The following is a 27434-nucleotide window of genomic DNA, read 5'->3' on the forward strand; positions in this document are numbered from 1 at the left end:
TTCTGGAGGCTCTTAGATCATGTACAAGATCTAGGTATAAAAAAAGCAATAAAAGCAGCTTTCTAGCTAATCCATAGTATGATGAAGAATGTAAGGCAACAAAGAAAAGAAGCAAAACATGGCGGAATAATAAGGAATAATCAATACACAGAGATTGTAAAACTGAAAAAAAATGTACATACCAAGAATTGATTTTGCTTGGGAGAATCAACCCAAGAGGCTTTTGGAAGGAGTTGCAGCAAAGAAAGAAAAATAAAGAGAATAATATCACAGATTCTAAATTGATACAGTATGTTAAGAGGAGACAAGATACAGACATCCCCTCAGTAATCACCTTAAGAGATACACTCTTCTCTTCAAAAAAATATTAAAGATGGAATCATAAAGCTTGTGGCTGGTAAGGCTGTGACATAGATGGTCTACAAGAATAATACTTCAAATGGGGTATTTAAGTCCTCATGCCTCACATCTTCTCAACCTGTGACACCAAAGCTAATTTTTTTGGAATTTCTTCTTTAATTTCCACAAATCGAATTTCATCGTCACTAGCACTTAATGCTCATTCATCAGAATCATTATCTTTATTTGCATATAAACACTCTCTATCTTTTCTAGGCTTGTAATTTCCCTTATACTTATTCTCTCTTTTAGGACACTTAGATGCATAATGACCATATTCAATACATACCCCTCATCTGATTCTTTAATTGTTTTAAACATCTCCTTTTCATTTACAACAACAACTAAAGGCCCCTTTTCATGTTTTTGATCAAGCAAAGGTTTCAAGGTGTAAGTTTTGCCATCCCTGATTATGGTATAGGTATTCTTCCTCCAACTATATGTTGCATCCATGTCATATTGCCAAGGTCTGCCAAGTAGCAGATGGCAAGCATCCATCTCCACTACATCACATAGGACAGTGTCCTTAAAGTCACCCAAGGAGAATTCCACCATGGTTTGTTCAGTCACAAGGGTTTGTTGACCTTTAGTAAGCCATGAGACATGATAGGGGAAAGGATGAGGAGTCTTAACTAATTCTAATTTTTGCACCATTTCCTTAGAAACTAGATTTTCAGTGGAACCAGAATCTATTAATAGGTTACATACCTTCCCTTGGCATTTGACCCTTGTTTTGAACAAAAGAATATTTAATGGAGTCATTAAGAATGGGTTTCCAGCAAATTGGACCACTAGTGTTATCATCCCCTTGCACAAAAGTGGCGACATCAACAACCCCTCAAATTACTGCCCTATAATGATCAAACCTCTTTTCAGTAAATGTTTTGGGAGCATGATAGAAAGGCGAATCAACACTTGGATTGAAAAGGAAGAGCAGAGGGCTAAAGGGAGAGCAAGCTTTGGGTCAAAACCTTCTATAATAGACCATTGCATCACACTCAAGCAGGATGCACAAGCAGGAGAGGTTTTTTGGTGCTTTGTAGACTTCAAGAAAGCTTTGACACAGTACCTAGAAGAAAACTTTGGAATAGAATGCAAGATTTGAAAAACCTGGAACAATATAGGGTTGTTGTCCATAGGTTATATGACCAAGTCTAGGCCAAAATTAGAACTAAATAGGGCTTATCAAAATGTTTTGGAAGTGATATTGGAAGGTTTGAAAATTCAGGAACATTATAGTGTTGTTGCCCTGTAGGCCAAAATCAGAACTAAATAGGGCTTATGAGAATGTTTTGGAAGTGATATTGGAGTCAAGCAGGGCTGCCCTTTATCCCTTGCTCTATTTAGGATGTACATTGACAAATTAAAGCAATGGCTAGACAAGTTTGGTGGGGGTGGGGTAAATTTGACTATGCAATAAAGCTTTTCCTATATGCTAATGAACTTATTCTAATGGCAAAAACAACAACACAAGATTTGAAGGAACCCTTGAAAGCCCTAGAATTATTTTGCCATGAGGTTGGGGTGCAAGCTATGCCACCCCAAGTTTCTAGGACAGGGGGACGGGGAAATGAGTTTTCAGGATGGATTTTTTTCTCGAAGCAAGGGATGACAAGGGACGGCAGTGGGAACATCTATATAAAAACAATGAAATTTAAAATATTCATATAAAAATATGGATTAAGCATGCTTATATAAATTATAGAAGCTTAACATATAATGTTTGTGTTAAATAATTTAACTTTAGAGTTCACATTAGAGTGGAAGTCAAACAAATTATCAAATCTAAAACATTGATTTTATGGTACGCCAAGCGAAAGGTTCTTGGAAGCTTCCAAGTTTCCGAGACATCCTGGAAATAGGGATGGATCAAATTTTGCCGGATACATGTCCCTAAGTAACATTAGATGCAAGCGAACACCCAAAAAATTAATGTCATTATCTTTACCTTGAAGAGAAAGAAGGTTCATAGAGAATACATCTTTGAAGGCAGCCCTTTGCCAATGGTCAATGAATATAAATACTTAGGTCTTGATTTCCACGATAAACTTAGCTAGGAACACGCAGAGGAAAAAAGGTTATAAGGAGGATGGAACGCAATACACTCATTGCAAAATAGATGTACAAGTGTCGAGCTATGAGATTGGAAAAATAGGAAAGCTCTTTTTGGGCTTCTAGTAGTGTCAGTTGTGCTATATGGTTGCGAGGTATGGGGCAGTAACACTTCAATGAGTAAATGGAGATAGAAAGACGACAAAAACATTTAATCAGAAGTGGCCTTTAGATTAAATCGTTTATTCTGCATAAGATTGTCTTGGCAGAGGTCGAGACTTTTCCTATTGAAGTGACAGTTATGTACCAATTGCTAATGGATGAAAATTCAAGGCAAATTCAAGGAAAGCATGTGGACAAGACATCTTAGAGCATTTCAATCCACACATGAGCATACACAAAAGAACTGCATAGGAATGGAAATAAAATGGAAAGCAAAAATGTTAGTTGCCCAAATAAGAACTAGGTCACACTAACTTAGGTGTGAAACCAGAAGATGGATGATACCTAAAGAAAAGTGGGTAGATAGAAGATGTTATTGTACTCAAGAAGCAGTGGAAACAGAATAACATTACATCATAGAGTGCTCAGCCTATAGATATATTCAGGAGAATTACATTTCTACTCTAAATTTGAACACCTTAAGAAATTTGATTGAAGAAGACAAGATCACAATGGCAACAAATTTCCTAACCAAGATACACAATACAAGATCCAACCTACAAAAGGAGAAAGAGATCTAGTTGGTGGCATCATAAATAGGAATCTCTTAGCAGTTGACCTTGACAAGAAAGCTAATGTGCATCACATTTATGATTTCCCAAGAACATTAGATTTTATAGTTGAAATATTCTAGGTTGACCCCACTGGGCAAAAGGAAAAATTAAATATTCAAAAACATTGACAAAATTGAATCCAAAAACATTTTAAGAAAATAAAATATTACCAAATACCTGTGAGAAATATAAATCAAAATATCACAATCAACCCTAAACCTAAAAATTGCTCGGCACTAACAATTGCCGAGTGCCAGTTTTGCTCGGCACCTTAAGGAGCCGAGTGGCAGTTTGCTCTTGAGAAGAAGAAGATGCAAATCTGTTGATCCTATGCTCATGGGTTTGAAGAGTACCCATCAACTCATCCATTGTCAAAACAATGAGGTCTTTTGCCTCTTCTATGGTCATGACCAAGTTGTCATATTTATGAGGTAAACTCCTCAATATCTTTTCCACTATCCTCTGCTCTTGATAGTCTTGTCCATTTGACTTCAGTTGGTTAATCACATTGGAGGTCCTTGAACTGAAATTTGCAACTGATTCATTTTCCTTCATCTGAAGGTTCTCAAACTCCCTCCTTATATTTTGTAGCTTTACTGTACGGACTTTATTAGTCCCCTTGAAGTTCGTCTCAAGGATATCTCATGCTTCCTTTGCATAATTTGCTGCTGCAATCTTTGGGAATACTGTCTTTGTCATTGCTACTTCAATCACACTTAATGCGTTTGCATCTTTCCTCCTTGACTCTTTCAAATGAGTCTTTTGATTATTGGTAAGAGCAACATACTGAGATGGGTCTGTCACATCATTGAACCCATTAACTACAAACTCCCACAAATCATTTGCAACCATAATGGTTTTCATCTTCTTTGCCCATGTATCATAATTTTGTCCATTGAAGGGTGGTGGCTGCTGCCAAATCTTTTCTGCATCTCTTGCCATGCTAAATATCCCAGAAAAATTGCCCTAATTCACTGTGGATGTGGGGCCTCAAAACTCTGATACCATGTTTCTTGCAAAATTTACAAAAGAATTGGAGATATACTCCCCTCCTCTATCTGATCTTAGGACCTTGATATAGTGTCCACATTCTCTTTCAGCCTGGGCTTTGAACTCAAGAAACTTATCAAATGCTTCAGATTTAGATTTCAAAAAATAAACCCATGTCCTACAACTGAAATCATCAATAAATGTCATGAAATAAGTACTCCCCCCAATGGAAGTAACTTGCATAGGACCGACTAGGTCAATATGCACTAACTCTAATTGATATCTAGCCCTCCTAGAATTTCCAGAATTAGAGGGAAGCCTATGTTGCTTACCCAAAATACAAGCCTCACACTTGTCACATGAATTTCCTATTCGTGGCAAACCTTCTACCATTCTTTTATTTGACAACAAATTTAAACTAGCATAGCCTAGATGACCATACCTGAGGTGCCATAGCCGTGAGGGGTCTTCAATCACACTCCTTAGAGCTGATTGTGTGTGAGGTGCAGCACCAACTTGAGATGAGAAACATGTCTCTATCCTCAGGGGAAACATTCTGTTCTTTGTCATTTGAACTGCTACAAGTAAGTTCTTGCTCCCATCCTTTTCATGAATGACACACGTGTCATTCTCCATCAGCACTTGGTATCCATTTTGAATGAGCTAACCAATGCTCATCAAATTGTGCTTCATACTAGGGGCAAAATACACATTTTGTATTTCCTTCTTCTCACCTTGCTTGGTGTGGACCATAATAGATCCTTTGCCCACTACTGGTAGAGTTCCATTGTTACCCTTTTTAATCTCAGATTTGAAACTCTTGTCAATGAATGAAAACAAAGTTTCATTACCACTCATGTGGTTGCTACATCCACTGTCGAGGTACCAAACTTCAGGGCTTCCTTCTTCACCAAAATTACACATGATGAAGGCAGTGGCATTGTTTCCACTTCCCATGTTCACATCAGCCACATTTGCTTGTCCTGATTGATCATTTTGCTTCTTCCAGCATTCACTTGCATAATGCCCATATTTATGACAGTAGTAGCATTCTACATTACTCCTATTTGAGTTGTAATTTTTCTTACCTCCTCTTGAAGTATTTTGTGAGCTACTTGCTCCATTTGCTCTTCCTGAGCTTTCTGCTACAACATTTCTTTGTCCTCCATTTCCTCGGCCTTTGCCTCTAGAGTTTCTGCCTGAGCCATTTCTTTCTCTCAACGTTCAAATTTCAAAATCACCTACCAAAATAAATGCCTGCCATCCATGGATGCCTACGGGAAACAAATTGACAAGGTAGATGGGCGTGGGACTCGAGGACAACCTACAGGCTCTCAACGTTCAATTTCCAACAATACCATGTCTAGCTTATTTTATAATGAGAAAAGGAGAATCCAGATGATTATTTCAAAACAAGGTAAGTTTCAAAGTATTCTCTATGTTTAAGTCACTATTATAATTTTAAAAACACAATATGAAAGGGAGATGGTCAAAACATTTTTGAGTAGGCATTGTTAGAAGGATTGTCTAGACTCTACTACATGGCTTGGTAACCTTATGCCACTTATAGGTCCCTCACTTCAAAAAGGAACACAATTGTTGTAAATTTGTAACCAATATGATCTTCAAAAGTCAAATATTAGTGTATAGCCAATGCTCTCTCGTGTTTGAGGATGAGGGGGTGATAGGATGGGTTTTAGGGACAAGGGGATGAACAGGATAGTAGGGGATGGCAGCAAAAGGGCGGTGCTAATATACATAGAGTACTTAAAAGATAGTTATGAAAAGATGTGTAAGAATTAAATTTCAGATGAAAATTTGGCAAACTAGTAAGATATAAAAATTGCAAACACTAAACATGAAGAATTAAGATTTCCATTTTTTTTTAATACATGAATACTAAATAAAATTTCATTTTGACAAATGAACTTGTTGAATTAGAGATTTCTATTATACCAAAAATATCATAAAGATAATTGCAATGTGTAATGTGATATCAAAATAAGTACAAAATCTCAAAACGTAGTGAAGGGAGGCCTCTAATCATCCCCTAAGGGAAACTCATCACTAAAACTACTAGACAACTTATGGTCAAGCTCCGCCAAACTAACACCAACTAGCTCTATATCTTAAGTCATAGAATCCTCATCAATTTGTGATGGTTCCCTAGTTCTACATACAATTGTGCTACTAGGCTTTCTACGTTTGCGTGTCTTGCAATCAATGAGACATAGAGCACTAAGTACAACCACAAGCTTCTATATTCACCTAGAGGTAACTCTATTCAGGGGTGAATGAATCTACAAGTAGACCAGTTCCTCTTAGCAATGGAAGAACTAGAAACTTGAGATAGAAAACAAATGGCTAGAGTGCTAGTCTTTGATTTTTGTCCATGACAGTTCAAGCACAAAATTGGGTCTTCACATGCCATAGTACCTATATCCATCTCAACCGCATTACAATAACCCCTAAGAGCAGCAAATTTCCTCCACTCGGTATCAATAGTGTTAGTAGAAGCAAGATCATACAGCTTATAAATGCAACTAAAGAAACCTGCCTTCACCTTATCGTCTTGAATCAATGCAACTCTAGCACAACTAGTTGTGTACCACTTAGGATTCAATGCATAAGAAACCATATGCAATGGAGTATTGAGCTTGTTCCATATGTATTGAATGATTGACTAAACGTGCTCATTATAGAATGCTAAAGTGGGGTCCTCTCACACAACGACCCTCATCTTATCAAACATAAAATTGATGCACACGTACACCTCTCTATGGGTAGGTGCATCCATTCCCATATCTAATAACTTGGAAAACTGAATAAATGATAGAGACTACATTTTGCACCACTCCAAAAAAATCACTTTTCAGTATATCCTTCACCCTCCTCCCCTACTCTATCTTGGCCTCAACCCACCAATTCAAATTTGTAGTCATAAACATGAGTTGCAATCTCTCTTGCAACTCAATCACTCTCTTGGAGAGAATGAAATAGGATACATATCTAGTCACAACTGGTTTCAAGAACTCCTTCACAGAGTTGTTGAAGTGCATGTGAAGTTTAGTGGTTGCAAATAAACATTTGCACATCTCTTGCATCGTTGACCACTCTTCCCTGTATCCTTCAGTGTATTGTTCATGGAATACACGCAACGTCAAGTCCACCAAATATGTTTGTATGCTGCCTCTATAGGATTTCATCACTAACTTAGACCACATTTTATGACACAACCTCCTCAATAACCTCCCAAAGGACCTCAAACTAAAAATCATCATCTTTGTGATGCTCTGTAAAATCAACTTCTCTAAGAAAGTAATGTGCTCATCTAGTGGCACATATGATGGTCCTCGCTTCACCATCATTGATATCATCCCCTTATATTGAGGAGTTCAAGCTACGCGAAATCAAGTACCATTTGCAAAGAAGAAATTTCCAATTGCATCATTTATGTCATCCATTAGGTGCACGTTGAACAATTCAGCTATGGGGTTACTTTGCAACTTTCTTTTCCTCTTGTTCTCTCATGATTTAACCACAACATTGAGTGGACGAAGGTCCTGACATCAGTCCTACTCTCTCATGCAATGTATGACTAGAAGCATGTGGTTGGCTCTACTGAACCTATATCCTACAAGACAAGGTAGTAACCATTGCAACTTCACCATCGTTAGGAACACCCCAAAACTTGCTAATCTCAATTCTACAATTGGCATTTGCAGCTTGTTCCAAAAACTTACATGAATCCACATCTTTGCCTCGAACAAAAAGGAAGTGTGCATTAACTCTAATAATGTTGCCAAACCATTCTATGTCACATGTTGCATCTCCATTTCCTTGCGCCACCAAATGTCCCTAATGTGCCAAGTATTCTTGCTGCAAGTTGTTTAAGAGGAGACTTGGGATCAAAAGGACTTGTGATAAACTATGTCAATAGTTCAAAGGGGCAACCTATAGTAGTTGTTACACTTGCCATGGAACTAGTTTGGACTTCACGATCAGCCCCATGGTCACCCCCCTCACCCTTAGGTTAATATTTTAATACATTGTAATAATGAACTTCCATCTCATCCTCCTCATATCTTGAGAGCTCATTGTGCAATGCATTTCAGAAAATAAATTCAATAAGAAACTAGTTTCAACCTAATCTTGAGGACAAAATGAAGAATGCTTCCAATTTTATGTAACATTGGTATCATTCTCCACTTTGCCCTCAATATTCAACATCAAGAGTAACTTGGACTATGAAGAAAGAAGAAACACCACAAAAGAAATTGAAAATCAGAAAATAAAACAACAAAAAATCTGCCTTGTGCTTGAAAAATCTCTTCAAGTTGATGTAGAAACCTCCTCTTCTTCTTCTTTCTCTTTGTCCCTCCTCTTTCTCATGCACTTACTCAAAATGAGAAGTGAGGATTTGAGGAGGTTTTATAGGCTTGGAGGACATGGATGGAACCCACTTCAAAAAAGGGTTCAACCCTAGCCCCAAGAAAGCATTTCATTTTTTATTCTTTTAGACTAGCCTTTTCAGATGCCTAAGGACAAGAGACTCATAGACATCCTTGAGATGCTCAAGAGACGCCTAGGTGTTCCCAAGACATCCTAGAAATGTTGAGCCATCTCACCTCTCTCCAAACATCCTAACAATGGTGGCAAGGCATGGTGGCACCCCATCCCCGTCCCCACGTCCTCGAGACGTCCCCATTTCCAAAACTCAAGGATCCAAGCAGGGAATGCATCCCCAAGTTTTGCTGGTTTTGATTATCAATTTCCAAATGGTTACAGCTAGTAAATTGTTCTAATTAATTAGAACTCGAGGCAACCATGTGCTTATTGTAGTGCAAGTTACTTTTCTACTAACACTCTTTTGCACAAAAAAGATAAGTTGCCAAAATGGAAATGGAAACAGGTACGTGGGTACAAAATGCCATTATAGAACAACTTCATTTTTGAGGGGGGGTGTGGGGCAGGGGTTGGGGGGTTGGGTACATTTTTGGTACTATTACATCCCAATTTTTGGCTCAATTAAAAAAATGTTCATATAGTCATTGATGTCATGTGAAGTCAATTGACAGGTAAAATTAGTTATGATCATGTGATATGGTAAGATGGTTAATCACTATAATTTCATATGAAGATGATATGTTAGTTAATCATTATAATTCATGCAAAGATGGCATGATAGTTAATCGTTATGATGTTATTATATTATTATCTTGGAAGCTTGGAAAGTTGGTTATTCATCATAAATTCATGGGAAGTGAAATGGTGGTTAGCTGTTATGATGGTTTATGAATAATAACTCGTTATAGTAATTGTGATTATATTGAGGAATATAATATTTTCATGGAGAATTTTTTGCAGGAGCACATCAAAGGGGGGGAAGCATTGCCAGAAAGGAATTGGGCATGGGGGCACCACCTATCATTGGGCAAATAGGTATGAGTCCTAAACCACCATGGCTAAGAGTAAATGGCTAGGCATGCAAGAGTATACTTTGGACGACCATCAGCTAACTAGTTAAATTATATATCACTTTATAATAAAAATCACTAATCATAAATTGAACCATGAACAAGTTGGTGCCTATAAAATTGTGTTATTTTGTTGGAGCCTCTTGGTGTGTAAGCATGTCCTAACATGTCAACACCATGATACTAAATATCTACACATGGACATACATGTATATTTGTATATACATAAACCAATTAAATATATATATATATATAAGAATGTATACACATACTTGATATTTGACGGATACATAAGAAATATATGATTGGGGTTTATGCATGTACATGTATATATGTACATACATATCTAGGTATCTATAGATACTATGATGTTATATATTAAGACAATATTATTATTTCTTTCATCCTTGGCCAAAGTCTTATTTATTTGCCTTGAGTGGCCACCTTGCTAATTGTTTCATCAGCCCTTATATCACTTCGGTGACCTTTTTAATATTAAATATGCGTCACATGCATCGATGGCTCTTTGTTTTCTTTTTAACTCCTCCACCGCCACCTTTCTTGTTCTTTTTTTGGACGGAGCATGAGGCAGTTTATACATGGAATAAGACTATTGCCATTTGAGATATGACTGGTGCTATTTCTCCTCCTCAATAACTTGCAGCACATCTTCCTGCCTTGGAAATTGCATTTCTAATTCCAGCCGCACATAAGTCACACGATATCAAACGGACTCACTGTTGGGCACGGTTTGCCATAGATAGAAGCTTCGTTTTGCTTCTTCTCCAGCCACGATATCTTTGTAATAGCATTCATTTTATAGCCATAATGACTCTGGGATGGTAATCATTTATAACCATGAAAACTCTGTTACAACATTCATCTCTCAAGCCACGATAGCTCTGTTTTTGGCATTCATTTTCTAGTCACGGTAGCTTGTGAACTGCATGTGATCGCACCACAGTTCTTCATGCAAAAGCTGCGGCTCATAGAAGCAAATTGACTAATTGCACGTGCCATTGTTGAAAGACCAAAGGCTACGAGTATAAGTTATTGTGCAACCAAAAGGCAGTGATCCTTGCCAGGTTATGCATTCTTTTTCATGCTCGTCCAATTTTTTTTAAATTAAGAGGTTTTGGAGCTCTGAAAGTAGTATCTTTTAGTTCTTCACAATGGCTATGCATTTGTATAAGTCTTGAAAAACTGATTACAACTCGAATGGGTGAAAAGTGTAATTAAACAATTGATCTCATATTCGAATACTGATAGTATATCAAACTACCAAGTTCATAGCAGAATACTGATTTTATAACAGAATACTGTTTTCATATCAAAATGATGATTTCGTATCAGAACTTGGTTTTAAGGAAAATTCATTTCAGTGCAAGCTTATACAGAGGCATTTTCCATATGTCTCTAAGATAAGGGAAAGCACTCTTAAGAAGAACCAGTAAATAATCTACAAAACAATTTGAATCTTTTGATAAGCCATAGGCCCAGGTCCAGTATAATGCATTTGCTGTGAATATAAAATGTTTCAGTAATCTTATGAAAGTCAAGTATTATGAATCTTTTGGTGAAGCCATAGACCCAGGTCGGGCAGTATGCATGGCTGTGAATATATAATGTTAAGGCAAATCACCCCAGACATTCATCCAAGAAAACCAACATGGTCGAGATGAAGGGTGTGTATTGATATTCATTAAACCACAAGAACATCTCCTACATGATAAGAGAATGAACAATCAGTAACACATAAGCAAGTAATAAAAAGAGTTTAAATTGAGTTTATTCATGACAGTCCAATGTTTAGATCTTGTTGTCTAGTCGAGCGGTGGGTTGATACTCTAACACCAGGTTGCCTAGTGGTTGGACAGTGATGATCCTAGGGAGGGCCTTTCTTAGTTGAGATCGTGTGGGGATACTTAAGAGTCCACAGTTGGGAGGTTAAGCCCCTAACAATGCTTCTCCTCTCCACCAAATGCCAAGACCGGCACAAGACAGAGTTAAGATCTGCATCCAATATCTCCCAGTAACGAGTATTTTACCTTTATGAATTTGAAATTTCAATTGAAGATATGTTAGATGGTTGATGTTGTTTAATCAGTTATTCCTTCAATGCTTAGAAATCAGTTTCCTTTTCAATGTATTAGGAAATCAATTAAATTAGTTTATCTTTCAATTGAACACGAGATGTAATTGCATGCATGAGATAGGCTTACTTGATGGTTGTCCTACATTCATGTGAATATGAATATGAATATGAATGTATCTTTTATTTACATTTAATTGTCATAATTAGTGATGGGAAAATAGCTTGTTACAACTAGCTAAGGTTTTCCAATTATTCGGTTATAACTATTAATCTCTTCCATGGACTAGGATTCAGTTTTTCTGTTATAGCCATTGATCCCTTCCACCTGAATGTGAAGAGTAGTTATTATAACTGTTTTCATTTGATTATGTAAAGTAGTTGTGTTCAATAATATGATAGATGTCAGCTAAGGCTGAGAAAAATGGGATGTTACAGGTACGTCCATACATAATGTGTGTGTGTGTGTGTACAGGTAAAAAATAGAATTAAATTTAGAATGTCATATACCAATACATATACTAAACAAAACCATTACAAATTTCAAAATTTTGAAACATATCATAATTTAAATTCAGGTTTTTGTATCAAACAAATCAAGCGAAAATCTCATGATAGGTAAGTTTAGAGTTCACTAATCAGCAGTCTGGGCATTAAAAATATCTAAAAGATCAAACTAGAATTGGTAAACATTTTGGCATTTAAAAACAAAATCGTAGATGTGTACCCAAAGGAGATTCATTTCAGAATCCGATTCTGGTATGTCTCATACCCGGAATTGCAATGAAATGTCCTACAATTCAGCAACTTAGCAAAAAAGAAAATCAATATTAGGGTTAATTTGATTCCCCAAAAATTTCTACATTGTGTGGTTCTTAAAACATACAACAATAAAATAGTGATATTTCTATCAAGATTTGATTGTGTAGTTTTTGAGTCAAACTCATTGACTCATGTTTCATAAGTAGTGATTCACACGAATCCATCTCTTAGGATCCAATGAGTACCAAGTGTTCCATGTATTCTCATGAGAGATGGATTCGTGTGAATCACTACTCATGAAACATGGGTCAATGAGTTTGACTCAAAAACTACACAGTTAAACCTTGATAGCAATATCACAATTTGACTTGCTGTGGAAAATATCTCCTACTTATCAGCAATAAAATAGCCAAGCCCTTTTGTGAAATGGGACACGCTCCCACTGCCAAGAGGATGAGGAATAGAATCTCAAATTTTAAAGTGAAGAAATATACAGGGATAACCGAATAATTAGTTATCAGATCTCTCAAAGGTCCACAACATTTGACTATTAGAACACTCAAAAGTTCCAAACAAATCAGCTCACTTAATGGCTCCATAGACCTTCCATTCACATCAGATTGGCCCAACATTGTTAGTTTGCATCCTACTGCCTTGTCAACTAGTGTACAAATTTTCTCTACTTGACAGTTCCAACCTTTCATTGTCTACCCTTGAATTTTGTGTGTTGCCCAAGATTCTTATGAGTTTCAACTACGTGCAATCAAGTGGCCATTCTTTATGTGAGTAGTACATAAATTCACAAGGCCTATCAACACATTGTGATCTAACAGCATAAAGGATTAGCACACAGCAGAGCCCTACTGGAGATTATAATAAATCTCTGCTCTCATATTTGATCAATAGGTGTATAAAAATAAGATATCACCTGGTTTCAGATGGGTTTATGTTACTTAATAATGAAGCATATGGTAGGGTTGAAAGTGTATGATATTAGACCATAGTTAGTCTTATCAAAATCTCAGTGATGAGGGGCACTCCCCTTACAAACCCAAACATACAACTGAGAAATAAACAAAAAATGCAAGAAAGAATCACTCACTTTCTATTATCCCAATGAAATGAAACTGCAGCATTCAAAAAATAACATGCTACAACCACGTAAGCTTTTTCATTACCATAATCTACAAGCTTGAGCCACAATCTGCACTGCTAGAACTGTCTTCTGTTAGCACTCACTCGCCTTTTTATCTGGAATGCATAACTGCCCTAGAATGTTCTAGAAAGTTCAATCCTATTTTTGTGGCCAATCACTACTATCTCCTTTTTCCCTGCCTTCGAATATGCATAAAATGAGTTTTGGGGCCACTGGAGTATTTTGAAAATTTTATGATTTTCCCTCTTAAAGTAGTGCAACTTATGAAAGCTACCTTTTGATTTGAGAACCTGATTAAGCCTAATTTTTTTTAAGTAGTGCAACTTATGAAAGCCAAAACTTTTGACTTGGGAACTGATTAAGCCTAAATTTAATTTAAACTGAAGATCTCCGAGTAATATTACAACACAATGTTTTCCCCCGATCATCATTTTCTTAGACATTCATCAAGGTCTCATTCAATCATCTAAAGGTCCATAACTCAAATTGAACATTTTTTATAGGACATTTAAAGTTTAAACCTTGATATTAACATCTCCCATGTCCCAAACAATACATGAACTTAAGATGATTCTTTCACCAGTCATTATGTTTTTCCATTGTGCTCCTTGGAATCAAGATTAGGTTGGTAACGATAGTTTTCTTAAGAGCTGTTTGGTGGGAGCACCAATGTGCCTATCCCACAATATTTCATGGAAGATGTTATTGGTGCAAATTCTATTGCATCCTTTCCATTTTTTATTGAGTTGATTTAAAGATCTCTCCATGCCATTCAGAATTTGTATGAATAGTGACACTTTTGTGTGAACGGCATTGTTGCAACAGCTTTATCTTAGACATCATTAAGTAGATTTTTAGCATAAAACAAACCGCAAATGGGTGTACTCTAGCAGTATTTTCGATCATTTGAGCCTAATTTTAGTAGCTGGGTTACTAGTGAATACTTGCATAACCCAAGGATGTGTCCCCGGCCTTGGGGGCATCCTCAATCGGAAACATCCTGGGGACATAGGGACACCTTAGAAAACGTCATTGCATTGTTCTCAAAATCTAGAAATATGGGAACTGTCTCCAGTACACCCTATCAAAACATGGATACATTGGGGAAATGTTTGAGAACAGCTATTGGTCCCCTACAGCGCAACCAATTTGAAATCATTTAGAGAAAAAGGAAAATGCAAATTAATAAAATATGAAGTGGTGAGGGGCCCTTGTGGGCACCCACACCCCTTTGCATAAAACTTAAACCTGAAAAACAACCTTATAACATGTACAAAAGAATAGCTCATTTGTATCATTTTGCAAATTGTGAAGAGTTGAAGGAAGAGCATGGTAGTGAGAAACCAAGTCAAATAAGGAAAGAGAAGTGAGTAAAGGGCAAAAGAAGACCAAGTCTCCATCATTTGATGGTAAGTTCAATATTTTTAATTTGTTTCTACAAAAAATGTTGCTTTTTATTGTTTTTGTCAAAATTTCAATTACTCGGAAGAGTTTTCATTTTGCAAGATTTCAATTATGCAGAGAAGTTTTTTTTAGTTTGTTTGTGTTCTATGTTTAACATGTACAAAACTTAAAACTTAAACCTAAAAAACAACCTTATAACATGTACAAAAGAATAGCTCATTTGTATCATTTTGCAAATTGTGACAAGTTGAAAGAAGAGCATGGTAGTGAGAAACCAAGTAAAAGAAGGAAAGAGAAGTGAGTAAAGGGCAAAACAAGACCAAGTCTCCATCATTTGATGGTAAGTTCAATATTTTTTATTTATTTCTACAAAAAATGATGTGTTTTATTGTTTTTGTCAAAAATTCAATTACTCGGAAGAGTTTTTATTTTGTTAGGATTTCAATTACTCAGAGGAGCTTTTTTCTAGTTTGTTTGTGTTCTATGTTTGCTCTTGCGACTATCATTTACATTTCAGTGAAAAACACAATCACTAGCAATAATGAGAGTACTGAGGGTCAAGAATGTAAGTTGAATAAGCATGACATGAAAGGTCTCCCAGAACTGTGGGGTTTTTGAGGAGCACATAGTTCAGAAAATTCATTTGAATGCCCTTTTGAAATTTTGAAAATTTATGCAAAAGGCCCATTTTACAATGCCTTCATTTTCGATTACTGTTGTATTAATAGTTGGCTTCAGCTTTCTCAGTGACCATCAGCCTTGTCAGATGACATGTTAATGTTGGCAATAAGCTCAATTTGTCTGAAGGACTTCTTTGACACTTTGTATTATTGAAGATTCTTGTAGAAAGTGTCTATTTATACTTATAGTCACCCAGTTGGCTCTGATTTTCACTATTCATTATCAGTATCATTGGAGTACAATCATATTTTGATTCCAATGCTTTTTGACAGTTTTAATAACACAAATGTATTATTGGCTTTAATTTAATTATTTTAGTAAGGTTGCTTAATTTTATAAAATACTTTAAAGAACATATTAGTGTAATAGCCTATTAGAAAGAGGATAAAAAGTTCTAAATGTTGGATGCTTGATAAAGTGACTAAACTGTCCAGGATATTCAAATAATGAAATAAACAACTTTTGGGAGATATAAAGCTCAATTAAGTTGTAAAGTGATTTTAGAATGAGTTTGGGAAAATTTTCAAAAAAATAATAAAAGGAAGTTCGGAGAGCTCATTTGGCATTATGCAGATTATTTACTTCTCTGGTGAAATCCCTTGTGGTTCTATTAGATTGAACTTGGTTCATTTCAGCCTTCTTGCAAATAAAAATCTTTTTGATGAAGATTAATTCCAATGGTGGAAGATTCCTTTCTGATTAATACTAGGTGATCAATCAAAGTCATAGTTTGTGCACAAATGTTATCCTGGTAGATTTACTTTAGAATCTATGATGCTGTGAATGTTGGAGGCTTGGAATAACTTCATACAGAGATTGTTAATGTGTTGAAGAATACTGGTTGGATGTTGTGCTTCAGCTGAATGCAAATATAAAGCAGATTTATGCCAAATTTCATATTTGAGGCATTGTGGTGAGTAGTTTGAAGCTAATGGAGTGTTTTAAATGTTGAAAGCTTTAATCACTTGGGGCATGATTTTTTCTTGGTTGCCTTTCTCCATTGGAGTTGTGTTGAAGTTTCTTGCTTAGCCACCCTCCATATGGCTATGTGACTCATGATAGTGGCTTTTCAGTGGGATTTGGAGCTTCTTTCTGAGGTGTTTTAGGCATTAAAAAAGGTAAATGGAGTTTACAAGGGTGGCTGTGCCATCTTTTGTGTTTTTCTATACCCTATATGATTCGCATGGATTTATATCTGGTTGTTAAATGCCAATACACTTGTAATCTATTGTATAAAGTGTGGGAAGAAGTTACAGCAGAAGAGTGTCACTATTTGGTGTGGTTTGAAATGAAAGTAACTGGTAGTCAGATCCATTGAATATTCAGCTATAGCACTCTTTATTCAAGTTATAACAGCTAGAAACTATATGTCAGCACTCTTATTGCGTTGTGGGTCATCATTATTTGATTTGTAAGGTGTATTGCTGAGATTGTAACAGTAAGCTCTTCCTTCAAAGATCAATTTAGACAATGCTGGAGTTAACGTCAGAATTGTGTGACTATTGTTGTTCTTTACTTGCAAAGTGTTTGATGATTTTTCTATGCTGTTTTCCAAGCATTAAAATTTATTATTTGAGTAAATACTATATGTAGAGAGAGAGAGAGAGAGATGCACGCGCACACACCTCTCTCGTTCACACCATGTGTATCTCCACAAAGACATATTTTACACATCTGGTATTGCAAAGTTGCTAGCAACCAGTAAAACAACTAAAGACAAAAAGATCTGCTAAAAAAAAAAAATTTACTCTCTTAGAAAATATCATTTGAGGTTAGGTTACCCTTCTCAGAAAACTATAATAAAAGAATACAATTCTAAGAAAATCCTGGTAGTATTGAGAGATTAGGATATACTTCTCAGAAAATTCCAATAATAGAATATAATTCTCAGAAATTCTAACTTGATAGAGCAAAATTCTCAACCCTAACACGACACCCTGGACAGCACAATACTCACAATTAGAGGTTTGGTCTGCATCAACCAGCTTCCGCCTTCTGTAGAAGCAACTAAACATAACTCCCATTGTAACTACAAGAAAAACTGAACCCCCAACAAATCCTCCTATGACAACAGCTTGTGTATTGTTTTCTTGTGAATTGTCTTCACACCCGTCGTCACTGCAAGAATTTCCAATTTACAAGCCAATAAAGTAGAAATAACCCATCAAATTTTCACAATGCTGACATAAATTCACTACTAAAACATCCAAATGAATTTTGATTATTACTGATTCCCGACAATAACTCAGACATTTTTCTTTACTTTCTGAAAACATACCTATAATTACATTTTCGGCAGCCTTCTGGAATGCTTGTATTTAGTTGTGGATTGCATCCAATAAATCTGCTAAAGAAATATACAGTTAAAACTCAAGACATTACAGTTTTGAATATGTAATTCCAGCATGATAAAAAAAATCTCTAGTCATGCGATCGAAAATGAGGTGAACTTTACAATCTACTTGAATCGAGATGAATATCAATTTCCATTTAAAGTTATCATGATAAGAACATAAATATTACATATATGCTTCTGGTTTTGATTGTGTCACAGTTTTTTGCATCAACGTGTGATCCATCATAAGGATGAAGAAGAGTGCCACAGATGTAAAATGCCATATGTAATGGATTACTGAGTGTGATCTGAAAAGTCGATGCAAAAAACTGTGACACAATCGAAACCAGAAGCATATATGTAATATTAAACGGATTGTGGAAATCTGGTTACATTGAAGAAAATAAATGATGTTCAAAAGTCAGGGCAATGCATTGACATATGATAGGAATTTTTCTTACAAGGTAGTCAAATTTGCAAGTCTGATTATTGACTTAGAAAAATTCCCTTCGAAGTTATTCCGTCTAATGTCTCTGCATTCACAATGGAAAAAGTTACAAAGCGAAGTATCAGTCAGACAAACATTCAAAACAAATATCCATTTCCAAATAATATTTTGTTTTACTATGGATGACATTCAAAAATAATATCCATTTCCAAATAATATTTGGTTTTACTATGGATGGTTGCCTGCTGCACATCATAAGTGTTTTAATTGAGTATGATCTCGCTCAGTTTCGTATTGCTTGCAATGTTGAAACTACTTACCATCCAGTTAAGAAAATTATTCAGACAACTGATTTAAAATTTTCTTGAAGGCAAAATATGCTCATGAAAGATAAACCAAGAGAATCATGGTGGGTTGTATTTGCCTTAATTACTGTTTGACATAACAAACTTTATCAGTAAATTGATAGGTGGAAAGAGGCTACAATTGACATGATGTCAACTGGAAATGGCAATAAAATTTTGGCTACCTTGAAACTTGAAACTTGAAAGTAATACTTAATTTCTCTAGTTCCTCATTTTTTCTGCCTTTAGCTTTTTCTTAGTAGAAAATTTTCTAAATCTTTGCATCTAGTCATGCTTAGTTGAAAGCTAATTATCTTGCCTTATTCTCTTAGGAGCAAAGAATAAATCATTCAAGGCAGATTTTGTGAAGGGAATAAATGCCAAAATATGAGGGGAGTATATGCAGATTTGTAGACAAAACATATTCAAATTTGTGAAGGCACTATAATCAGATTTATGAACGAACTATGCTCATCATCTGTTTAAGCAGCAACATCTTGAAGGTGACATTTGTTGAGGTTGGTGACTCATGTTAAAGAGATTGGTGTCTCTTACTAAGTTGGCGCTTAGTTGTGGGGATTGGTGTCTCCAATAGGTCAGTGCCTACAAAATTTATAAGACAAGTTTATATAAGCAATATTTCACGTGGTTTTCTTCTTCTTGTTCTCCATCTCTTCTTTTTGTTCCACTTTAGTCTTCCTTATGCTTCTTAATGAAGGGAGGCATCCCTTAGAAAAGAGATCGCATTTCAAATCATCACAACCTTTCCTCAATCTCCATCGCGACCCCTAAAGACTTCATCACTGCCTATTACAACATGTAAATCCTGCCTTTTACAATACATAATCGCCGTTTTAGCTAAATTGGTTCCATTATTAGAATTGCATGATAACATTATTCTCATTAACTGCTGCTTTATCTGATGAATTAATCACTGCTTGTTAATAGGTATTGGTTAAATACATATGGCTTTTGTCTTGATAAATGAGACTGAAGTTGGCTACCTTTGGAAACCAATTTAATTCACAATGCAAATGTAGTTGGCAAGCAATAACAGAGATATAGGAATGTTTTCATGAGTTAACCTTTGAGTCTTTGACAATGATAAATATTTTATTTTCTATTTCTCCAAGTGTGTGCTAATCATGAGAAGGTTGACCAGCATGTGTATATGCATTTGAATGGGCAACTTAGGGGCCTTTGTCCTTGACAATTTCTTTAAGATCAATGGCAACAACATTCTCGTCCATAGACCTTGGCATCAATGGCATATTGCAACATCACTGATGGAATCACCATTTCACATGAGGCAATACATTTTCTCATAAAATATAACATGAAAGGTATGATGCTAAAACTCACAAAGCCTGTGACAAAGTAAGATGTAGATTCCTTCTCAAAACTATGAAATTAGCTTCAATCAAGAATGCCACAAATGGATATTCGTAATATGTATGCATTTCTACATCAGTAATCAATAGTTACGGACATCTCTCCCTGTTTTAAGCTAAAAGAGGTATCAGGCAAGGGGATCCACCCTCACCTTTCCTCTTCATCCTGGTGGTAGAGGCACTCAGCTGGGGAATCATCTAGAAGGTGACACATTGACTTCAGAAAGGCATCTCAATAGCACCAAGCATCCACAAACTGTTTGCAGATGACACCTTGCTATATGGTTAGCCCACAGTTCAGGAAACAGTGGTCATTAAAGAAAATACTGTCAAAATATAGAAACTATTTGACACCATTAATAAATAAAAAATAAGTCATGATTTGTTCCTTCATAATAAGAGATTTGCACAGCAAAGGATTGCATCGAGTCTGAGTTACACTATCAGCTCTCACCCAAGCACTTACATTGGCATTCCACTTTTCATTGAAGCGATAAGAACAAACCTATGAGAAGAAACACTGACTGAATAAAAAGAAAACCTAAAACGCGGAAAGGCGAGTGATTGACTCTTGGGGAGGAGAATAATCAAGATTCAAGAGAAACACTGGCTAAATAAAAAGGAAACCTGAAATGTGGAAGGGACAGTAGTTGCCTCTTGGAGCATAATAATCATGATTAAAGTTGTAATCCAATGATCCCAATATATATGCTATCATGCATCAACCTGACTACAAAGGCTGCAAAGGACTCAATGGTATACAATGTAAATTTATGTGGGAAGGTTCAAATGAGATCAAGTGTATCCCTCTTCTAGCATGGGATAAAGTTAGATATTATAAAGCTTCCAGAAGTACAGCCATACACAATATTCGAAAACAAAACCTTGCATTGGGGGCTATACTAGCATGCAAGATGTATGAATGCCCAATTGCCTTGTGGAGAAGAATTCTCAAAGCCAAATATTTGGATGAGGATGATCCTAACCCAAAACCAACAATTGCAAACCCCAAAACTGCATCACAGATATGGAACTTCATAACCAAATGTCAGCCTTTAATTATTGAGCACTTAATGGAAAGTTAACAAGTGTATCTGCACTCTTCTAGATGGATTCCTGGAATGGCTATACTCCAATGGAGGAGATAGAGGATGTTGAAGATTACATACACATAAACAACAAACACATATGGAGACAAAGTAAAGGATTACCTAAACATAAATGACAACAGAGGAAGGAAGAATGCACATGTAAAGGTTTTAAAATTCTTCCAGCTCAACTACAGGAAACTACTCTGAAGGAATTATCGCATAGGAGACTACTGTTAATTATTAAGAATGATGAGTTAGTATGGTGTGGGGCCAATTTAGGCATACATTCAACTAGTATAGGATATAAAATACAGGACAAAGAGATCACCGATGCATCTTGGTTGATTGCACTAAGCTAGAGACCAAACATGCAACCCAAGGCAGGGGCTTTTGCATGGACAGTTTTACATAAATCGCAAATTGGAGATAGAATACAAAAGCTCAGATTCCTTGGACCTTTTTTATGCCCATCGTGCTTGACCTCAAACGAAATGGTTGATCATTCACTATTGCAATGCAAGGTAAAACAAAAATGTTGGACAAGAATTTGCACCAAGTTGGGATGACCAGGTTCCTTTCTGAAAAACATCCTAAATCTCTTCAAAGGTTGGCCAGTACTAAACAAAGGATCTCAATGGGCTGGCATTTGGATTGAGGCTCCAATGAAAAAAAGGCATCTGTGGAAGGAAAGGAACACGTGAATTTACAAAGACAAAGCCTCCAACATTGCATCAACAATAAACAAAATGGACAATGGTATATGTGAACATCAAAATGCACAAAGCAATTAAGAAAAAAAAGTTTTATTCAACACGGGATGATGGATTGGAAACTTAGTGGCTGCAGTTAAAGGTACCTCCTTTCAGAAATGGTAGCATTGATGCAAGCAAATCAGGACAGAAAAGAACCAAATGGATACGACCCCCACAAGGTATGCTTAAACTAAATTTTGACAGAGCCTCTCAGGGTCATCCTGGGCCAGAGATGCATGGGGAGATTCGGTACCCGAACCTAGATAAGAACCTTGTTAAAGGATTCAGTAAGCATATCAAAATCCATGTGCCATGGTTTGGCCATAAGTGGAAATCTATCCTCCCATCATTAAGTTACCGATTTTTGCCCAAAAGTCGCTTCATTTTTCGTCAGACTTGGCCCGTCTTCGTAATAGCTCGAAACCGACTGCTTAAGAACAGACTGATCTGAGCCACTGTCATTGCGCTTACATTGCCTGAGACGCATGTCTTCCATCTTCATTCCACCAGGAGCTTTAATTACCCCAAAGCTTAATATCTGAAGCCATTTTGGAGACTTTTTACCACACGATCCGGATGAAAATACGCTCCAATTTGCAATACCTTTTGTTTTATTGCTCGCCGCGGTTGAATTTGCAGCCTTCAAACCCTTGTGCGAGGCAGAGTAATTGAGGCTTCTCTGTAAAGCTTGAGAGCTGTTGGAGCTTGACCTTGTCCAAAAGCTCGATTTTGACTCCAGCGATTCAGATCTCCGTGCCTGAAGATCTTCCTCTAAAAGAACCTCGATTTGCCGGAAAGATTTAAAATCGGAGCAGGACAAATGCGCAGTGCATTCCGTGAGAGGAAGGATGCGGCCTTTGTGGAACAGATCTTTGGCAGAAAATGCACGATTTGGCTTGGAATTGATGCCACCAAGGGCCAAATCGAAGCGGAATTCTGAAGAATCGGCGGTCGAAACCCTCTGTGGGCTCGCCGTTTCTTCGCTGTCGTAAAGGAGCATGTCACAGAACGACAGAGTCATGAAAATCTTATATTCCCTGAGGAGGTTCTACCCCGTGGAAACGCTCTTTAATGGAACTCTAACTTTAGCTGGTCGTGACCAAGAAACCACTGGTTTCGCTTGGTGGGCTGGTAATGCTCGACTTATTAATTTGTCAGGCAAATTACTTGGAGCTCATGTGGCTCATGCCGGATTAATTGTATTCTGGGCTGGGGCAATGAATTTATTTGAGGTGGCTCCTCAACAGCAGGCTTTTGTAATACAGGATCACATGGCAAAACATGTTGGACTGCTGCAATAAAATTGCCAAGGGCACTAATATTGAAGCAGAATTTGCGGTATTCTTGGAAGGTAATCTATGTAGATAAGATCTATAGGCATCTTAACGTCAAATGTGACTCAATGGTGATGATAAGAGCTATTCCATCAAAACAAGCTCCCAGTTGAAGGACTGTAACGTGGATAGATAAAATCTATACATATCTGGTAAACCTTAAGGGCTTCACAATAAGGCACATCTATATGGAAGCCGACCAAGTGGTTGATTACCTATCAAACCATCGACCTATATAAAAAATCAGTAATTTCAAATCAGAGTGGAGTGCTAGGAACTCTCTAAGATCTAAAGTACAGGTTTGAATGCAGCAAACCTACATAGAAAAGACACAAGAAGAATCTAAGAATAAACAGGGTTTGTAAAGATATCATTGGAAAAACCTAGACTGACAAACATATCATGCACTCACAAGATTCTGACATGGCAAGTGCTTGATAGGTTAAATCCTTAGTTACCAGGTTCTGCTGTTTAGGCCTGGGTCCTGGTACTGGTACAGTTTTGGTACTGGTTCTTCCTGGGTACTTCCTGGGTTCTTTGTGGATCCTTCTATGAAGGACCTAGAGTGAACCTGGGCACCCAGGATGTACCCCAAGGCGGTAGGTCAGTTATGTATGTATTTCTGATTTGTTCGTTAGCATGTTCTTTCTATCTACTCTCTTGCAACAGCTTGGTAATATTATTCAATCTAAAATTGTTTTTATGCAATGCCCTTAGTTTATGACAGTAGTGAACAGCAACCTACTTTGATTCATTTCAAGGTCAGGGTTTGACTTTATTTTACTTGTAGATCTAAGGACATGATTGTTGATAGATTTGTAAAAGCCAGCCAATAGTTATGTTTGTTGATCATGGTCAGATTGATGTCAATTGCTAATGCATTTAATTTGAAACTATATCAGTGATACAATTATTTTATTTATAACTTTGTTGGCCATTAGTGATTTATGAGTACCACTTTTCTTTTACATTTGTAACTTTGATGTTCTAGCATACATGCATGCATATATATACAGACGAACCCGAACCCACAAGAGAAAAAAAATTGCCGTACCCACGTACCTGAACCCCGTACCTGTACCCGAACCAGAACCCGTATCGGCAACTTAGGTTAAATCCAATATGAAGCAAGAGAAGAAAGCAAAAAACCAAGATGGATCATATAATAATATCAAGCTGTATATGTCCATACCACAGGAGAATCTCTACATGCAGCTCCAACACATGTTCAAACTTCAAATAGAGGACCCAGTATTGGAGGATGCAATCAAAATGTTAATTGGCACTTGAAAGCTTGAAGCTGGCCACATCTATGATAGAGTGTTCATTGACATGTTCCTCTCCGCAACTGTGAGGGCCATATGCAGAAAGGTGACTAGTAAAATAATGGCCCAAAGCCTGCTCGGGGTGGACTTTGTCCGAGATGCCACCAATGCTATTTCTAACTGGAGTACTTCTAGACAACACTGTGGACTGCAGGAAACCAGGAAAGAACAAGAAGCTTGCAGAAGCAATCATCCTGTACCATGAGTGCTTTTACAAGAAGAACCAGCAGCCTATTCTCAACTTTACCATCTCAAGTCAAAATCTCACTAAAGTAGATGCCACAAACAGATAGGTTAACTGAACTTGCCGCTAGCCTGATAACAATTTATGCATACAAGCTACAATAAAGCACAAGAATGTATCAATTGAAAGTGTAAATGTTTTTTTCAAATCAATATAATGGGAGCAACTCTCTTGGTAGCAATTTGCCAAAAAAAATCTGCAAAGAATTTCAAGAAGCGGTCAAAGGTTCTACCATTCTACACTAATAAGAACTCTATGCTAGATACAGTGAATCTTGAGAATCTAAGAAAAAGAAGCTATAGATTCATTTAGTCGCTAAATGACTCCACCAGCTACAACAAATACAGATTCCAAACGGAATGAGATCTTGCCCTTCTTTTCTCAAAAAATGAGAAGCGTTTTTATGCTTTCCATTTTGCTGTGATAAAGCAAAAAATATGAAAAATGTGATGCTCAATCCTTAAGTTCTCATTGTGCTTTGAGATTTTACAACTTATTATTGTTACCTAAATTTTCACCCCCCGGCTCATTTTAGGTAGTAATAGTTATGTCAATCAATGGTGCATTTTTGTTTGAGCCAAATACAAGAGTCAGATTCGCAGCAAGTTGAAGGGTTACAAAGCAACAAGGGTACATCTGCAACAGCTGTAAGAGGAAGGAAGCAGGGTTTTCCTGTATAAAACTTTACCCCAAGGTTTCAGATCTAAAGAGAAATCAACAAGGAGCTTCCAGATTTTTGGAAATGATAACAAGAAGCTTCAGATCCTTTTTATTTCTGTAAGTTTGTATTGTATTTTTTTAATAATATTTATGAATGATCTTTTATAAATCATTTATTTGATATTATTTTAAAAATATAAAATATGGAAATTGGCTTTTAAAATAAAAATAGAATTTTTATCTTATATCATTTAATAAAAAATTATTAAATAATTTATACTATTATTTTTAATGAACATTATTATATTAATAATATTGTTAAGTGATTTGATTATCACTCAATAAAAACTATTAGCATGATTAATTTTGTTTAAATAGTAAATTATTAATTATCTAATAATTGTTAAATAAACATATTAAATACTTTATAGTTCATTACTTAATTGATATTTATTAAGTAAATGGATTATAAGTTATTTAATAATTATTACTTAAAGTGCAAGATAAGATATTTATTTTTATCTCTAAAGTCAAACAGAGATATTTTGGAGAGTTACGGCAAGGTGCAAGGTCATATTGATGGGATTTGAAAGAAAGAAAGTTATTACTTTTCAGAGACTTTATTGGGACATTTTGAGAGATAAGAGTGCATTTATGTAGAACCATTATGTGGGAGCTGATAAGGCATGGCTTTTTGAGCATTTATTTACCTTTTTGGAGTGTTTTGAGAGACGCAAAAAGTGGCTTGATTGTGGAATCCGACCCAGCATTCATTGTGCTTCATTGATCAGTGCATTTGGCTGAAAAATTACATAAGTTTGTGCTGAGTCTTCATGGTGAGGCAGTTCTTTTTCCCTTTGTTTGGCTGTTATGTAATTTCTTTAAGTTCTTGACGACAATTAATGGAGTTATTGTAACTCATGTAGTAGAGTGTATGGCAGAATTTTGGCAGATTGGTGATCAATATAATTTTGTTTTCCTTCTCATTTTCTGTTATTCTGTGTGCTAATTGTCATACTGCAGTTTCTTGTGAAGTTATCTTTCCATTTCCTTGATCTTGCACTTTACTAAACAGTACCTCTATGCAGAAATATATATTTACTCGCAGGTTACAAGTTGTATTAATGTGGAAAGCAGTTTTGAGGTGTGAGGACAGAATTTCCTCCTATTAAAATTGTGATCATTTCATGATCTTCTTGTAAATTGTTGATGCAAGGACATATGTAGTACTGAGTTGTGTATACGAGAGTTGAGTTGTGGATCAAGTTGTGTAAGGTTTTGTTATGCAATTTTAGCCAAGCTTTACCTGATGCATCACCTTTTAGAAGTTAGTAGGTTTCATTTTATGTTATCCTTCTATCCCTTTCCCTGAGAAAGTTAACTGTTTAGCTTTAGATGAATGTATCTTATAGGAACTGGCCTAGAATCCAGCGGTTCTATCCAATTGGGTGACCCACAAACCCCAGAAAGATCTCATGTTTCTCCAGAAGGCTAAGTTCTGTAACTTTTGAGAGATAACAATTTTAGTGTCACATCTGGTAGAGATCTCAACTTCTGCCTTAAGGTACTTATTTCCATTGAGATCATTCCACAAGTCCTATATAACACATCAAGGATATAGCTAATAATCCCGCACTGTATTATGTCACATCGCTGATGTGGCCCCACATTGCTTGTACCTTCCTCCAAGATCAAGAACCTGGATTGATGTTATTCCTAAA

The 27434-nt window shown here is 36.3% G+C and overlaps 1 protein-coding gene across 3 annotated transcripts in view; it reads right to left on the reverse strand.

Annotated features, from left to right (window-relative positions):
- LOC149551153 (nodulation receptor kinase-like) overlaps positions 1-27434 on the reverse strand; it is a 54779-nt gene that overhangs the window by 9420 nt on the left and 17925 nt on the right. Inside the window, exons 7-10 of one of the 3 annotated variants that reach the window (XM_089786740.1) lie at positions 18586-18657; positions 18313-18432; positions 18068-18133; positions 17747-17907 (exon numbers count right to left, since the gene is read on the reverse strand). In XM_089786740.1, coding sequence (XP_089642866.1) covers positions 17747-17907; positions 18068-18133; positions 18313-18432; positions 18586-18657 — 419 coding nt within the window. Of the gene's footprint in view, positions 1-17746; positions 17908-18067; positions 18137-18312; positions 18433-18585; positions 18658-27434 lie in introns of all 3 variants that reach the window. The other 2 variants (XM_089786742.1, XM_089786741.1) reach the window with 2 other exon arrangements.

The sequence above is a fragment of the Cupressus sempervirens genome, chromosome 6 (assembly GCF_028749045.1).
Source record: "Cupressus sempervirens isolate cs-2001-9-10 chromosome 6, ASM2874904v1, whole genome shotgun sequence".
Classification (NCBI taxonomy): Eukaryota; Viridiplantae; Streptophyta; class Pinopsida; order Cupressales; family Cupressaceae; genus Cupressus; species Cupressus sempervirens.